At 43.1% G+C, this 13,731-nt stretch overlaps 1 protein-coding gene across 3 annotated transcripts in view; it reads right to left on the reverse strand.

Moving 5' to 3' along the window:
- The window catches only part of MATN2 (matrilin 2), a 129,427-nt gene that overhangs the window by 30,195 nt on the left and 85,501 nt on the right, over nt 1-13,731 (reverse strand). For all 3 annotated transcript variants that reach the window (XM_037131124.2, XM_037131125.2, XM_037131123.2), the window contains exons 6-7: nt 11,345-11,467; nt 3,393-3,515 (exon numbers count right to left, since the gene is read on the reverse strand). In XM_037131124.2, the coding sequence (XP_036987019.2) occupies nt 3,393-3,515; nt 11,345-11,467 (246 nt within the window). The remainder of the gene's footprint in view (nt 1-3,392; nt 3,516-11,344; nt 11,468-13,731) is intronic.

Consider the following 13,731-nt stretch of genomic DNA (forward strand, 5'->3'; position numbering starts at 1 on the left):
ACCTAGAATAGGCAAATTCATGGAGCAGAAAACAGAATGGTGGTTGCCAGGGGTGGCGGGGAGAGTAGAGTGGAGTGTAGAGTTTTTATTGAGAAGCTACTATGGAGCCCATATCTGTTCAGTCTGGTCCCTAACTATGAAGTGCTACACATGGACCAGGCTACAGTGCAGCTTTCTCTGGTAAGGCCCCTCTGACATCAGATGATCAAACTTTCAGGTCACAAATTAAACAGAGCTTATGAGATGGAGACCATGCTGAGAAGGTAAGACAAAACAGTGATCCCGGGGAACAAATTATAATGCCAGCTGAGTGGCACAGGTAGTTCCGAAAAAAAGGGGACCAGCTACTAAATGTTAAGGCAGGAAGTCGTGTTCCTTCGGTTTAGTAAATCCAGGTACTGGTAAGAAAAGCAGTCTGTCCAAGGTCACGCAGCCAGTGTAGGTGACACTGCCAAGACCAGCCCTCACATGCCCCGGCTCAGTCCAATCGGTGGACCCCACCCTGGGTCTTTCGAGTGTGAGGTCTCCGGCTTCAGGGAGCACCAGCATGTGAGCACTCTGGAGCCACTCACATCTGATTCTGCCCCGGGGTCCCAGCTGGAAAGCCAGGCCAGTCCTGGTGTCTGTGCTTTGCACAGCCGCCTTAATAATTTATGCCTTAAATCGATGATAGCACTTTCCAGGAAAAGAAATTGTGCCCGGATGAGGAAGAAGAATGAATCCTTGCCAAGGGTCTTTTCTTCAGTAGGATTCTGCTTGAACTCCTCCCTCCTCAATTTAATTGAATGACATCAAATTCCTTTGAAAAATAGATTTTGTATTAGATTTGAAAATAGCCCACATCCATTAACCGCCTATTAAATGTAGATGGCTGTACTCTGATCTTGAGATCTATAATGCTCTTGAGATCCTCAGACTCCTAACAACAAACTTCATGTCTGAAACCCAATTTCTTTGCTTCCCTCTTGCACATAATGCTTTAGAGAGACAGTGAACGCTCGCTTTCACGAACAGCTGTCCACCACAATGGACTGAGGGCAAACATTAAGTCAGGGGCTGGGTCAGCAGCAAAGACTAGAAAATGTAACAACAAGGCAGGATGTTGGGAGAAGGGCTGATGAGGACATCGGGTTTCAGGAACGAATTCCGTTTCCTTGGATGAAAAAGTAGGGCACCTGGCTAAAGAGGAAATGGAGCTCTAACAGCTGAATTACAGGGTGGGGCAAAAGCAAGTTGGCAGTTATTCGTATGAAAAATATTAATTAATTAATTAACAAGTAGTAATGCAAGAAAAAAATCTGGGTTTCGTGTCCTCACAACTATAAACCCACTTTTGTCCCACTCTGTATGTTCAAGAGCATTAGGGACTCTGGGCTGGGCCAAAGCCCGCGAATGGCCTATCTGCGGACTGACCTGTGGTCAAACACTTCTGATTGGCCTCTTCCCCTGCACTTGCCCTCTGGTCTCGGCCTCCCTCCTCCTTCCATACTGATGTGTGCACCGCCTCCTCGGACCCTTCCCTGGTTCCAAGTGCCTCTCTGGCTGGGTGTGGAGGGAGCGGCAGAGGTGGAGGGAGTCTTAGATGAACGGGAGGAGACGCCGAGTTTCAAGCAGATTCCCTCCACCGATGGCCACATGCCTAGCTCATTTCCTCTTCCCTCCGTTAGTCACACAGTGCGGCTCGCAGTAACACGGGTGTCTGAGTTGAAGCAGATCTAATTATTCCCCACATAAGAGCTTTTGGCCCACGAGTATGAGTCCACCTGGGAGTGATTTTCCCTGGGTGTAGTCAGCCATGGACACATTCTCCACCAAAAAAAAAAAAAGATGTGAAAAGCAGAGAGGAGAGACCAGGCCAGGAAATCTGGCCCTCTAACATACTCTGTGCATGTGCGGTCTAGTGGAAATACTCCATCTGATTGTTTCTGCATTCCGAATAATCTCAGTTAAAATTCCCACTTCATGTGTGGATGTTTCCAGGGTTTGCATCCAGGCAAGCCAACGCACTTATCTTCTGTAAAAGAGGCTCAGTTTCAAAATATGGGCTCTGCAACCATCTATGAGACTCAACGCTTCCTAGAGTGAGTGCGTGAGTCAGTAGGTGCTGGCAGCAGAATGTGGCTTCTCTGGATTCCAGTTACACAGCCTACGGTCCTTTTCAAAGGAGATATGCAGCCAAACCTCTGAAAATTCAGTCCTGTGATGCAAAGTTGCCGCACCCATCACTAGGAAGGAGTGGGGGGAGGAGCCCATGAGTGTACACACCCCTAAATGGCAGCTCCCGAGAATTCTGTGTGCCACACTGTCAGGAAGACGAGAACAATCCAGGGTGTCTAAGTGTGGACTGACTATGAGAATACTTTTTGAAAAAATTCACAACCTTCATGCCTTAAGAAGGCCATCTTTCCAACAAGATTTAGTAATTCAAATAATAATTGCAATTTCTCCACGATGACAAATCTCAGGGAGATCCATCCATTCATTCATTTAATAAATACTTGTCACACCTATATGTACCAACACTTTGAGTTGTTGAGGATACAAGAGTCAGAAAAAGACAAGCATCTTTGTCCTTGTAGACTTTTCATTCTAGGGGTCTCTTAGGGACGGTCTAGTGTAGAGATCCCATTTGGGGCCCATGTTCCTTAAAGTGACAGATGAGAGGCATTTGAGTCACTCTGCACATCCTTCATATCATCCTCCTGACACCATGTCCTCCTTGAATGGTGCGGGGCTGCCCAGAGCCTTGTTTTTCCTCCCTTCATATCAAAGAGGATAGAGCTGCAATTTCCCTCTCAGCAGCTACCAAGTGTCTTATCTCGTAGGACTAGAAGAAACCCACTCCTTTTGCCTCCTGTCTCTGGAGTCTTCTTTCTCAAGGTCCCAAATACATGTTGTGGGGGTAAGAAGGAGGGAGAGAGCACCCCCATTTCAGATAGAGCTTCAGCTCGGGCCTCAGCCTTGCTATATGAACCCAATGGGCAGGCCCAGGTTAGTCGATCTCTAGAAGCCATCCCCATCACAGGATCACATGAGATAGAGATACAGTGAAGGGCGGGATAATATGAGGAAACATAAAAGTTGCACACAGCCCTGGCTGGTGTAGCTCAGTGGATTGAGCGCAGGCCTGCAAACCAAAAGGTAACCAGTTCTATTCCCAGTCAGGGCACATGCCTGGGTTGCAGGCCAGTTCCCAGCAGGGGATGCATGAGAGGCAACCCTACGTTGATATTTTTCTCCCTCTCTCCTTCCCTTCTCTTCTAAAGATAAACAAATAAAATCTTTTTTTAAAAAGTTGCACACAAATATACCTTATTAGAGATTCACAAGGAAAAGGAGAATTAGTGGGCATTTAGCAGTGCAGCCCTTTCTCGACATGCAGGGCCACTTACTTCTGCAGGTTTTCTTATCTGGATTCAGGGTAAAGCCTTTTAGGCAGCGGCAGGAATAGGAACCATCTGTGTTAACACACTTGTGCTGACATCCGTGATTCCGGGAGGCACAGTAGTCTATCTCTGCAAAGAGAAAAAAAACATTAATAACAAACATAGCAATGAATCTAGCACAGGGAAGCGAAGGGATTTTCATCTTAACCTTTCCTAAACGGACAGAATCCTGCGACCTCAAACACTAATGCCACAAAGAGCTCTCTCTGTGAAGCTATTTCCATGTTTAGCGATATGGCACCTTGGAAGAGAATTTTCTTGACATGTTACAAAACATTTATACAACAAAGCAATTATGAAAATGCTTTCCTTATGTTGGTTCACGTAAGAGCCCCTAAAGTGGGAAAGTATGACTGAGTGTTGTTTTGCTGTGTTACCAGCTAGGAAAAGAGAGTTTGGTGATGTTTCATGGAATTAATGTAATTAGAACAATGACATCGTCCCAAAGCAAAGCTCCAAGCCACTTAAATTCCCCACCACAGAGCCAACCCACAGGATAGAAAATCACATCCTGGGAAAAGGAAGGCTCCATCCATATTCTAGGTGAGAAAGACATAGATATTATGCATGCAAAACACTTCCCTTCTTACAGCTGCATACAGGCGGGGTCGCTCACCTCCAGGTTTCGTGATCAGGGAATGTGATCTCTAGGTATACGTTAATTTAAATCAAAGTACCCAGAGAAGAGTTTGCATGGAATTTTTCATAATGGGCTTTTACTTATGTAAGTATTTTTAGATATGGGAAGAGACCATTCTATTACATTTAAATTTTGCAATCAAAACATTTTGCTATAGTGGAACTTGGACGCATTGTTAGAAATTTCTTGAAATAAGTGGCCACTGACGGGGCCTTAAAAGAAATCTTTTGATTTGATGAGGATTTTTATTGTCTTATGGAACTTGTGGACTACGTATATTATTTTCATATAAAGAATGTGGTATAAATGAGTTTCCCCTGCCTGTACTAAACAAAAGAAAGGCATAGAATATCCTTTAAAAAAATCCTCACTCGAGGGTATATTTATGGACTTTTTTATAGAGGGGGGAAGTGGGGGAGAAAGAAAGAGAAAGAGTATGTGGAGGGGGTACGGGGGGGGGGGCAGAGAGAAACACTGATCGGTTGCCTCCTGTGCAGGACCTGACCGGGGACCGAACCTGCAACCTAGGTGTACGCCCTGACCAAAAGCTGCGATCTTTTGGTGTACAGGACAACACTCCAACCAACTGAGCCATCTGGCCAGAGCTTGAAAGAAAAAACATTGAGAAGATGCCAATTCTTCCTAACTTAAAGTCATGGAAATTTTAAACATATACGAAATGGATAGAATAGTATAATGAACCCTTGTACATATCACTCAGCTTCAAGAGAATCAATCTATGGCTGACCGGGTTTCATCTACACTGCCATCCTCCACATTAAGATTCTACAGCACTTTGGAGCAAACCCCAGGTGTAATATAATTTTGTCCATAAATATTTCATAATGTCCTTAAAAGACTGGAACTCTTAAAAATATAACTACAGTATCATAATCAGATATAAAGGTATTTAAAAACTTTTTTATCTGAAAACTATTTTAAACTTACAGAAAGTCACAAACATAAAAATACAAGTATATGAATAGAAGAAACACCTATATACTCTCTGCCCACATTTCATCTATTGTTACATTGCTTTATCATTTGCTCATTTGAGGGTGAGTTACACCCATCACGGTCCAAATACAGTGAGTTACACACCAAATACAGTGTGTGCTTCCAAAGAGGAAGAATATTCTCTTGGTGTAGCTATAAACTTCATAAATTTACATTGACACAATACTTTTATTTAACCTACCATCATGTTCTAGACTTGTCAGTTGATCTAATAATGTTTTTTTATAGCAATTTTCACCCTCCAGTACAGGATCCAGTAGTATAGGGTCAGAGATTATATTTAGTTTTCATATATGCTTAGCCTTCTTTAATCTACAACCATGCTGTCTAATGAGGCACTTAAATGAAAATGGATTCAAATTAAATAAAATAAAAATTCAGTTCCTGCCCTGGCTGGTGTGGCTCAGTGGACTGAGTACTGGCCTGCAAACCTAAAGGTCACCAGTTCAATTCCCAGTCAGGACACATGCCTGGGTTGCAGGCCAGGACCCCCATTAGGAGTCACGTGACAAGCAACCACACATTGATGTTTCTCTTCCTCTCTTTATCCTTCCTTTCGCCCCTCTCTAAAAATGAATAAATAAAACCTTGAAAGACATGTTTTTGATAATGCTGAAATGACACATGAAAATGCTCATCATTTAATGTCATACTATATGACCTAAACTACAAAATATACTCATATGTATAAAAATAGAAATACAGCAAATTGATATTAACAATGGCTATCTCTGGATAATAAGATTATAGATCATTTCATTTTATATAATTTCATATCTATAATATCCAATTTTCTACAATAAACATATATTGCTTTGGTAATATAATTGAAAAGTATTAAAAATAAAAATACACATTCATGATTGTGAAACTAGTTGCCATGGAAAATGGCAGAAATATCATAGAAAAAAGAACATTATGGGAGATACCCAGTAATTTGGAGAGAAAAATACTCAGAGAATATTATTGGGAATTACATGTAAATCTTCAGATCTCTATATCCAGAACACAAAATACAGGCAACAAGCAAAGCCATTTTAGAATCTCCACATAGCTGAGTGACTATGAGCTTACGGGTATACCTGGAATTTGGGTAGATTAAGAAGCAAAGGTATCAGTGCGGAGAGGGCAGCCTATATGTTCTGTGGACCACTGGTTCTGTGGACCAGTCTGTTCTGGCCATTCAGACTTTCTTGCTGTCTGTCCCTCAACCTTGCCAGGTCTCACAGTTCTTGCCTCAGGGCCTTTGCTCCAGTTCTGTGTTTCCTCTGCCTTGAAGGTCTCCTCTCACGCTCATGTCCTTCAAGTCTTTAATAAATTCGTCACTTTCTCATTGAGACTGGCATTCTACTCTCACCCTGCTCCAATGGAATGTAAGCTCCATAAGGGCAAAGGTCTTTTGGTCTGTTTTATTTATTGCTTTATGTCATTTCTACAATAGTACCGGGCACATAGTAGATACTCAAAAATATTTCTTGAATGAATAAATGGTTATTGGTATTACTCTTAATAGAGTGTTTTGTGGGGTTTAGATAAGTAAACATTGCCCACCAACTACCACTGAGGGCTCACTGAGAGTGGAATGCAGGTCTCATGACTTCCTTGAGGCTTCTTCCCAACAGACTATTTCAAAACCTCCCTCTAGAAGGATCTCAGTTCAGCGATCAGCATCCTCTGAGGTTCGGACATTCAGCCAGTTACAAACCCAACCAGTAATTATTCTTTCATCCAGTACACATTTCTCTATCTGGTCCACAGGCCCTCTCATTGCTAATTGATCAAATGCCTAGTAAAGTCTACTAAACGCAGACTATTCAATGGGCATATTTTCCATGCCTGCCTAGTCTACTAAATGAAATACAATTATTCTGCTATGAGTCATTCTTAGTGACCAAGAAAATGTGAGAAGTTTAATTTGTTCTGCAGGTCTCAAAGTACAAGGAAGTTGTTACCAATTCAGTTTAAGGAATGATTTTCTAAGAGTCAGTATTGTACAAAGTGCAATGCAAAGAATGCATGGGGTGTAGTGAGTGTCACGTCAGTGGGGTTATTCAAGGCTGGAGGTGCAGGGTGGAAATATTGTACAATGAGTGGTTGAACTAGAACTAGGTTGAACTTTAAGTGCCTCTCCAACAGAGGGTCTTTGATTCATATGCACAGGTCTCACACGTTACAGACTGTAGACATATTACAGACTATAGAAAGACAGGGCCACTCTGCACGTTAACGGTGAGTTAGCCAGAAAACCTGAAGGCTAATACATTCTAGTTCTTCTATTAGTGACTCAGGATTAAATTATTTCTTTTTTCTATGTTTAACTTTTAATGCTAGTACAAGTAATTCACTTAGTACTTTCAAAAGAGTGAAGCACTCTTTTTGAAAAATAAGGATGGAAATATCCACCAAGTTATCAATAGAGTCTGAAAACTAATGGGTATAATGATCTTGAAGTCTGTAAACAATAAATAGCAACATGAAAAATATGATGCCTACAATTGCCTCTAATCATCATTAAATGAATAAGCATTAGACATGAAACCCACAGTCTCCATGATACCAAAGACACAAATCCCCGTCCAATGGGCTGAAGTCCTTTATCTTTCCCATGAAAAGACCCTGAACATCCATCTAAGAATGTTCTCATGCCTGCTTCAGGAGTAATAATTTCAAATCATTACTTAGACTTCACAAAGTATTGCCACCATGTGTTCCAGCAATTCCATTTCTGGATACACACCTGAACTCGGGTGACAGCAGAAACTTGAACTGATAACTTGCATACCCACGTTCATGGCAGCATTACTCACAATAGTCAAAGGTGGAAGCAACCCAAGAGTCCATTGACAGATGAATGGATAAACAAAATGCCATATATACATAGAATGGAGTATTAGCCTCAAAAATAAAGGAAATCCTGACACATGGTATAACCTGAAGATACCATGCTAAGTGAAATAAGCCAGTCATAAAATGACACACAGTGTACGATTATACTTATGTGAGGTACAGAGACTAGCCAGATTCACAGACGCAGAACACAGAATGGTGGTTGCCTGAGGCTGGGGAAGGAGGAGGGAATGGAGAGTACTATTTGATGGGCAAGGAGTCTCAGTCTGGGGAGACGGAGATGTTCCGGAGCTGGACGGAGACGATGGCTGCCCACCACCGTGAATGGACTCAATGCCACTGAACTGCACGCTTTAAAAATCGCCATGGTAAATTTTACGTTATATATGTTTTACCAAAATCAAAAAAGTCTCGTCCTATTTTACAAATGGATTGCACTGTAGCTATGTGGGTGGACCCGCTCCCCTCTGGAAAATATTCATATACATTTGGACGGGTTGCTTTAGGGCAAGGACTTGAGACAAAAGGCCATGCTCTTTTGAACACTATTTAAATATTTTAAGTGACATTATTTGTTTAGGAACACGAAGCTCTATTATGTACATTTTGGCTTAAGCATAAATTAATCGTGCTCAGTATATTCCATTGACTAGTCTACCTTTCATTAGACAATAATTGCATACTTACTAGTTGGGCTATCTCTCACATATACTTTTGGGTAAAAATAGACACTGAAATTTAAAAAACTAAGGACCTTTTATTATTTTTTTCATGTTTATGAGAAGTGAGAAATTTGTTGAAAATACAGCTTTTAACACCAGTGGCAGCCAGGCTGACCTGGCTGGAAACTATGGTGATGCCATATCAGTTCCTAATGGGGTGCCTGTATGAGCTTCCAGCTCCACCCCATCTTTCTGTCCTCGGCCCTATTTCCCAGTCTTCGTTCTTGTCCCTACGGGGATCTGGAGCACTGTTGATGTCTTGGTTCTTATAATCAGCCTTTGCTTCTTTATTTCCTACTCTCACAGCTTTTCAAGTACTCCAAGGTCTCCTTCCTCCTACCAGCTGCCTTCCAAGGTCTGATTCCCTGCCCTGCTCCCACACATGGTGGGAAGGAGAGGCCCTTCTTCTAGGGGGCATATCTCCCTGGAGCTGTCCACGCAGACCTCTCTGAATGCCTGCACTCATCTCTACCCATGCATAGGGGCAGCCCACTTCTGGGTCTTACTTAACTCTGGGCCCAAGACTGCTGCACCGCTGGGCTCCACGCCTAGTCAGTGACACCTCGCAGCTGGAGCGGTCCCTCCCCTGACTCTCAGCCAGACCTCCTCTCCAGCCCCCGCACTGCAGTATCTACTTCCAGAATCTCCTGGCCTGCATCATCTTGGGGCTTGTAATTCTCCACATCCCAGGAGATTCTTGGCTAGGAGGCATGTGGAACCACGGTGTGGGGGTGATGGCAGAGGAAGAAATCAAGTGACCCCAGCCAGGGAAAGAATTCTGTCCAGGCAGGAAGGAAACTAGATAGGATGTGTGTTTTTCCCTAGGCCTCATCCCAGGGACACTGCAGCATCCCTGCCTGTTCTAGTCCAGCTGGCCTCCTCCCTCCCTTAACTACTGCTGGGGGTCTCGCCAACATCACACTGTGAGCCCTCAGCCGTACAATACTTTGTGTGGTGACTGAGCTTCTGTGTGGCTTGTGTCCATAGCCAGCTTCCAATGGAAGCACAGGTCCGAGTCTTGAATTTGTTAACCCACAGTTAAATTTAGCTCAGGCTCACAGTTTATGCTCCATACCTACCAATTTAAAGCCTTTGAAGCCAGTATCATCCCTGAAAAGAATCTTCTCGGCACCAGGCAACTTGCTAAGTGGTTTATAGAGAAAACATTTACTCTTGAAGGCAACACTACGAAGTAGGCAATATTATCATCTATTACAACCAGGAAACTGAGGCATAGGATCACCCAGTGAAAAGGCCGAGGAGCTGGGATTTGAACTGAGGCTGAGGCTGCCCCTTTGATGGAGAGAACTGACTCATCAGACCAGCAACCACAATTCCCAAGCCATTACCACAGTGCAGACAGCTGGTCTATATAGTTCAGAGTATTCAGAAGGGAAAGGAGACCGCGAACAGGGCAGTCTATTCAACTCATTTACTTCTTCTCTCAATAAACAGCTGCATGCCAGTCAAGTGCCAGGTGTGGATATGCAGCAGTCTGGCTCATATCTTTGCACACCTTTCCCCCACTGCTACTCCCAGCTCATCTTTTTCTTCTCACCTGGTGATTGACAGCTCTGCCTCCAAGGTCTCTTCTCTAGGAAGGACCTTGCTTCTTTATTCATTGCTACTGGCACGTGGTTAGTGCTCCAGAAATGCATGTTTTCATTTAATGCGTCCCTTCCACTTCCATACTCCACCCTGCCTCCAGCACTGGTGTTTGTAAGCTCTCGATATTTAGGGATTGGCAAGCCAGTTTATGTTCTGGAGTTTAGGGGGATGCTTTAAAAAAACCCATGTAGGTATGTCCTGCTTTATGTGCTAGATGCATTTTAGAAAAATTATGGGTGCATGTACCTTTTATGAATGAAATCCTATTTTTTCATTGATGTTTGTTTTCATGATGACTTATTTTACATTGCTATTAAACTTCATTGTTATATGCTGGGCCCTAATACTTTGAGGATAAGCTACTTTCAAGCAAACCTCTCTATAGGAGTTTAATAACTCACACACAATCCCTTAAGTGCCGTGATGTACCTTTATATCTAAAAGAATGCTTTTGGAATTCCTTGATAAACTAGTGATCATCTTTAGTTTACAGATTTTTATGGTCAGATTTTGGGGGCGCAAATCAATTCTGATTTGTGTGTGTATAGTTCAAATCAAATAGAACTACGCAGCTAAAGCAAAAATGAGCACTTCTCTGCCAGCCACCCTCCCCCACCCGGGACGACCACACTCCTTCTGGCTCAGCAATTTTCCTGTACTTGTGTGGAGTCAGAGCTGAGGCCCACAAGCCACAAAGCTTCAATGAAAGTATTTCTTAAGCCCCAGTAATACTGATGGGCACAGCAAGGCTGAATCAGCATGAGGTAAGATAGTCTGACTGTGAGCATGCTCAGCAAATGCTGGAAGAACACCCCCACCTGCGGTCTCTGATTAAAGTTAAAAACCACCTTCATTATATGCCTTGAAGGGTGACATTGAGGTAGAGCGAGCTATGGTCTTAGGGCACGTAAGAAAGCCCTGACAAAGGGGGGACAGAGGCAGAAGGTACTAGACCCCCCAGCACCTCATCCTATGCTTCTCCAGACCTGGGATATTTCCAGGGCCATGGTGACCACAGCAATACCATCCACAAAGAAATGTTCTGGCTGTTGTTTGTGACTTACTTGAGCATGTCTTTTTATCTGGATTCAGGGAAAATCCTTTAGGGCACCGGCAAAAGTAGGAGCCATCAGCATTCACACACTCGTGTTCGCATCCATGGTTTTCTGCGGCACAGTGGTCCACAGCTGCACAGATTAAAACACAGGGTTTAAGCAGAAACACAAACTGAGGTAAAGGGAATGGTAGAATGGAAGCATGCTTATGATAAATACAAATAGGGATTAATATTGTTGCCCCAACGAGTATGAATAAATGAATATGAGCCCAAGGTCTCTCCTGTAAACACAAAAACCAGGAGCCTAGATGAAGCAATTTATATGAGAAGATAAATGAAAGAATATATAAACCATTGTGTTTAAAAGGTAAAGAAATGCAAGCCGAAACAATCGCAAGGCACACTTATGGCTACTAAACTGCAAAAACAAAGACGAGGTGAAATCAATGGCAACAAGGCAGCATGGAAACAGTCAGAGTCATTGATGGTGGGTAGCAGTCTCAACTGTTAAAAATTTTGGGAGGACATTTGATGGTGGTCGCTCTGGAAACTTGACCAAACAAATTGAAAAGAGGGGGACATTAACTACAAAACATACAGTGACAAAAAAGAATTCTGGAAAATAAGATAAAACTGAATGAGGGTAAACGGGTTAGTAATTTATGAGAAAATGCACTAGCCTCTTTCTCTTCAATTCTGCAAGTATTTACCGAGCACTGACCCTGGGCCTGGCTCTGCTGCAGGTGCTGAGGGTACAGCAAGTAACCAATCAGACAACAATTTCAGCCCTCCAGGAGTTCACGTTTGGATGGTGATGGAGCACAAAGAATAAGACAAATAGCACAGTCTCTTAGGAGGCAGAGAGTGTTCGGGAGAAGAATAAAATGGTGAAAATGAATAGAGACTCTGGGGATGTGGGAGGGAGGGTGTGATGGAACCAAAGTGTCAGGAAAGGCCTGGCTGAGAAGGTGGTGGGTAGGCAGAGCTTTGAAGGAGGCACCCGCAGTGAGGACACCTGGGAGAGGGCCCCACATCAGGATGGAGAGGCCAGAGGCTTTGGTTCGGTCTAAAGTCTAAAACACATGCTTCCAACTCGCCTTTTTCTAGAACGCTCTGCAAAACAGTATCCAGTGTTGGATCGGGCATTCATATGGTTGTACAGAAGAACTGACCTTCACTTAACCCTCTCCTAATCAATCAAGGCTTTTTATTAAAATTACATTTATGTGTTTTAAATAAAATGGTTAAGGTAGGTTTATACATGTGTTTTATGATTCTGCTCTTTGAATGACATTTCCCATCAATCAGCCAACCACAGGATAGGAAGGCTTCTCGGGGAACTCTGATTCCACGTGCTGGTTCTGTTTTCATGTGCATAGCCTCTGGGAAACTAAGGGGAGAGGAAAAATTGGCAAGGGAGGATTCAGGCTTTCCTCCTGGTCCAGAGAAACCCCACCATATGAAATCCCCACCTTGACCTCAAAGCCACTCACTGGGGACAGCAGATGAGACTGTCAGTACAGCGTTAAATGCGGAGAAGCCAACTTCCAGGTGTGTGAACCAAAAAGCTTTTTAAGGGCAAGAGAGTTTCAGCCCATTCAACTCTGTCATCCTTGGATGCGTGTTTTGGGTTTTTTGCGTAACTTCCCTGGTTGCAAAATAGTACTTGTGAAAAGAGAGGCCCAGTTTAGGGGGCAGATGAATGAAGATGAATGAAGGTGTATGACCAAGAGATGCCTCTATTATTCCAAGTCCTTATCTGCTTCAACAAAATCCTTTCTTGGTTACTTTGTCTGAAATTTCTACACTCTCCTTTTACAAATAGAAAGAGTACAGTAGTCCCTCTTATCCATGGGGGATACATTCCAAGACCCCCAGTGGATGCTTGAAACTGTTGATAATACTGGGCCCTATATATGAGGTCTGCCTGGAAAAAGTCCGGCTATTTTGTTAATATAATGAGAATGCTTTATGCAACATCAATGTAACCTGACAGCCAAGGAGAGTGGAATGGAATGTGCATGTGTGAACAGTGATGACTTCACTGTATTACTCAGTGGGGGTGGTATATGCCATTGAGTGAGGATGTGTACTGTGTGGTCATTGCATTCACAATGACTGAACGAGTATAGTAACAAATCTGCATTGGATTTTGTGTTAAGCTTTAACATTCTTTCATGGAAACTATTTGGGTAATTCAGAAGGCCGCAACTATGGGCAACTGATGACTGGCAGCTTCGTCACGACAACACACCTGCTCATGCATCATGTCTCGTGCAGTGTGTTTTGGTGAAACATCAAATCACCAAGGTGACTCAGCCCCACCACAGCCCAGATTTGGTGCTCTGTGATTTCTGGCTTTTCCTAAAACTAAAATCACCTTTGAAAAGGAAG

The sequence above is a fragment of the Artibeus jamaicensis genome, unplaced genomic scaffold, assembly GCF_021234435.1.
Source record: "Artibeus jamaicensis isolate MK-2021 breed Jamaican fruit bat unplaced genomic scaffold, CSHL_Jam_final scaffold_916, whole genome shotgun sequence".
Taxonomy (NCBI): domain Eukaryota; kingdom Metazoa; phylum Chordata; class Mammalia; order Chiroptera; family Phyllostomidae; genus Artibeus; species Artibeus jamaicensis.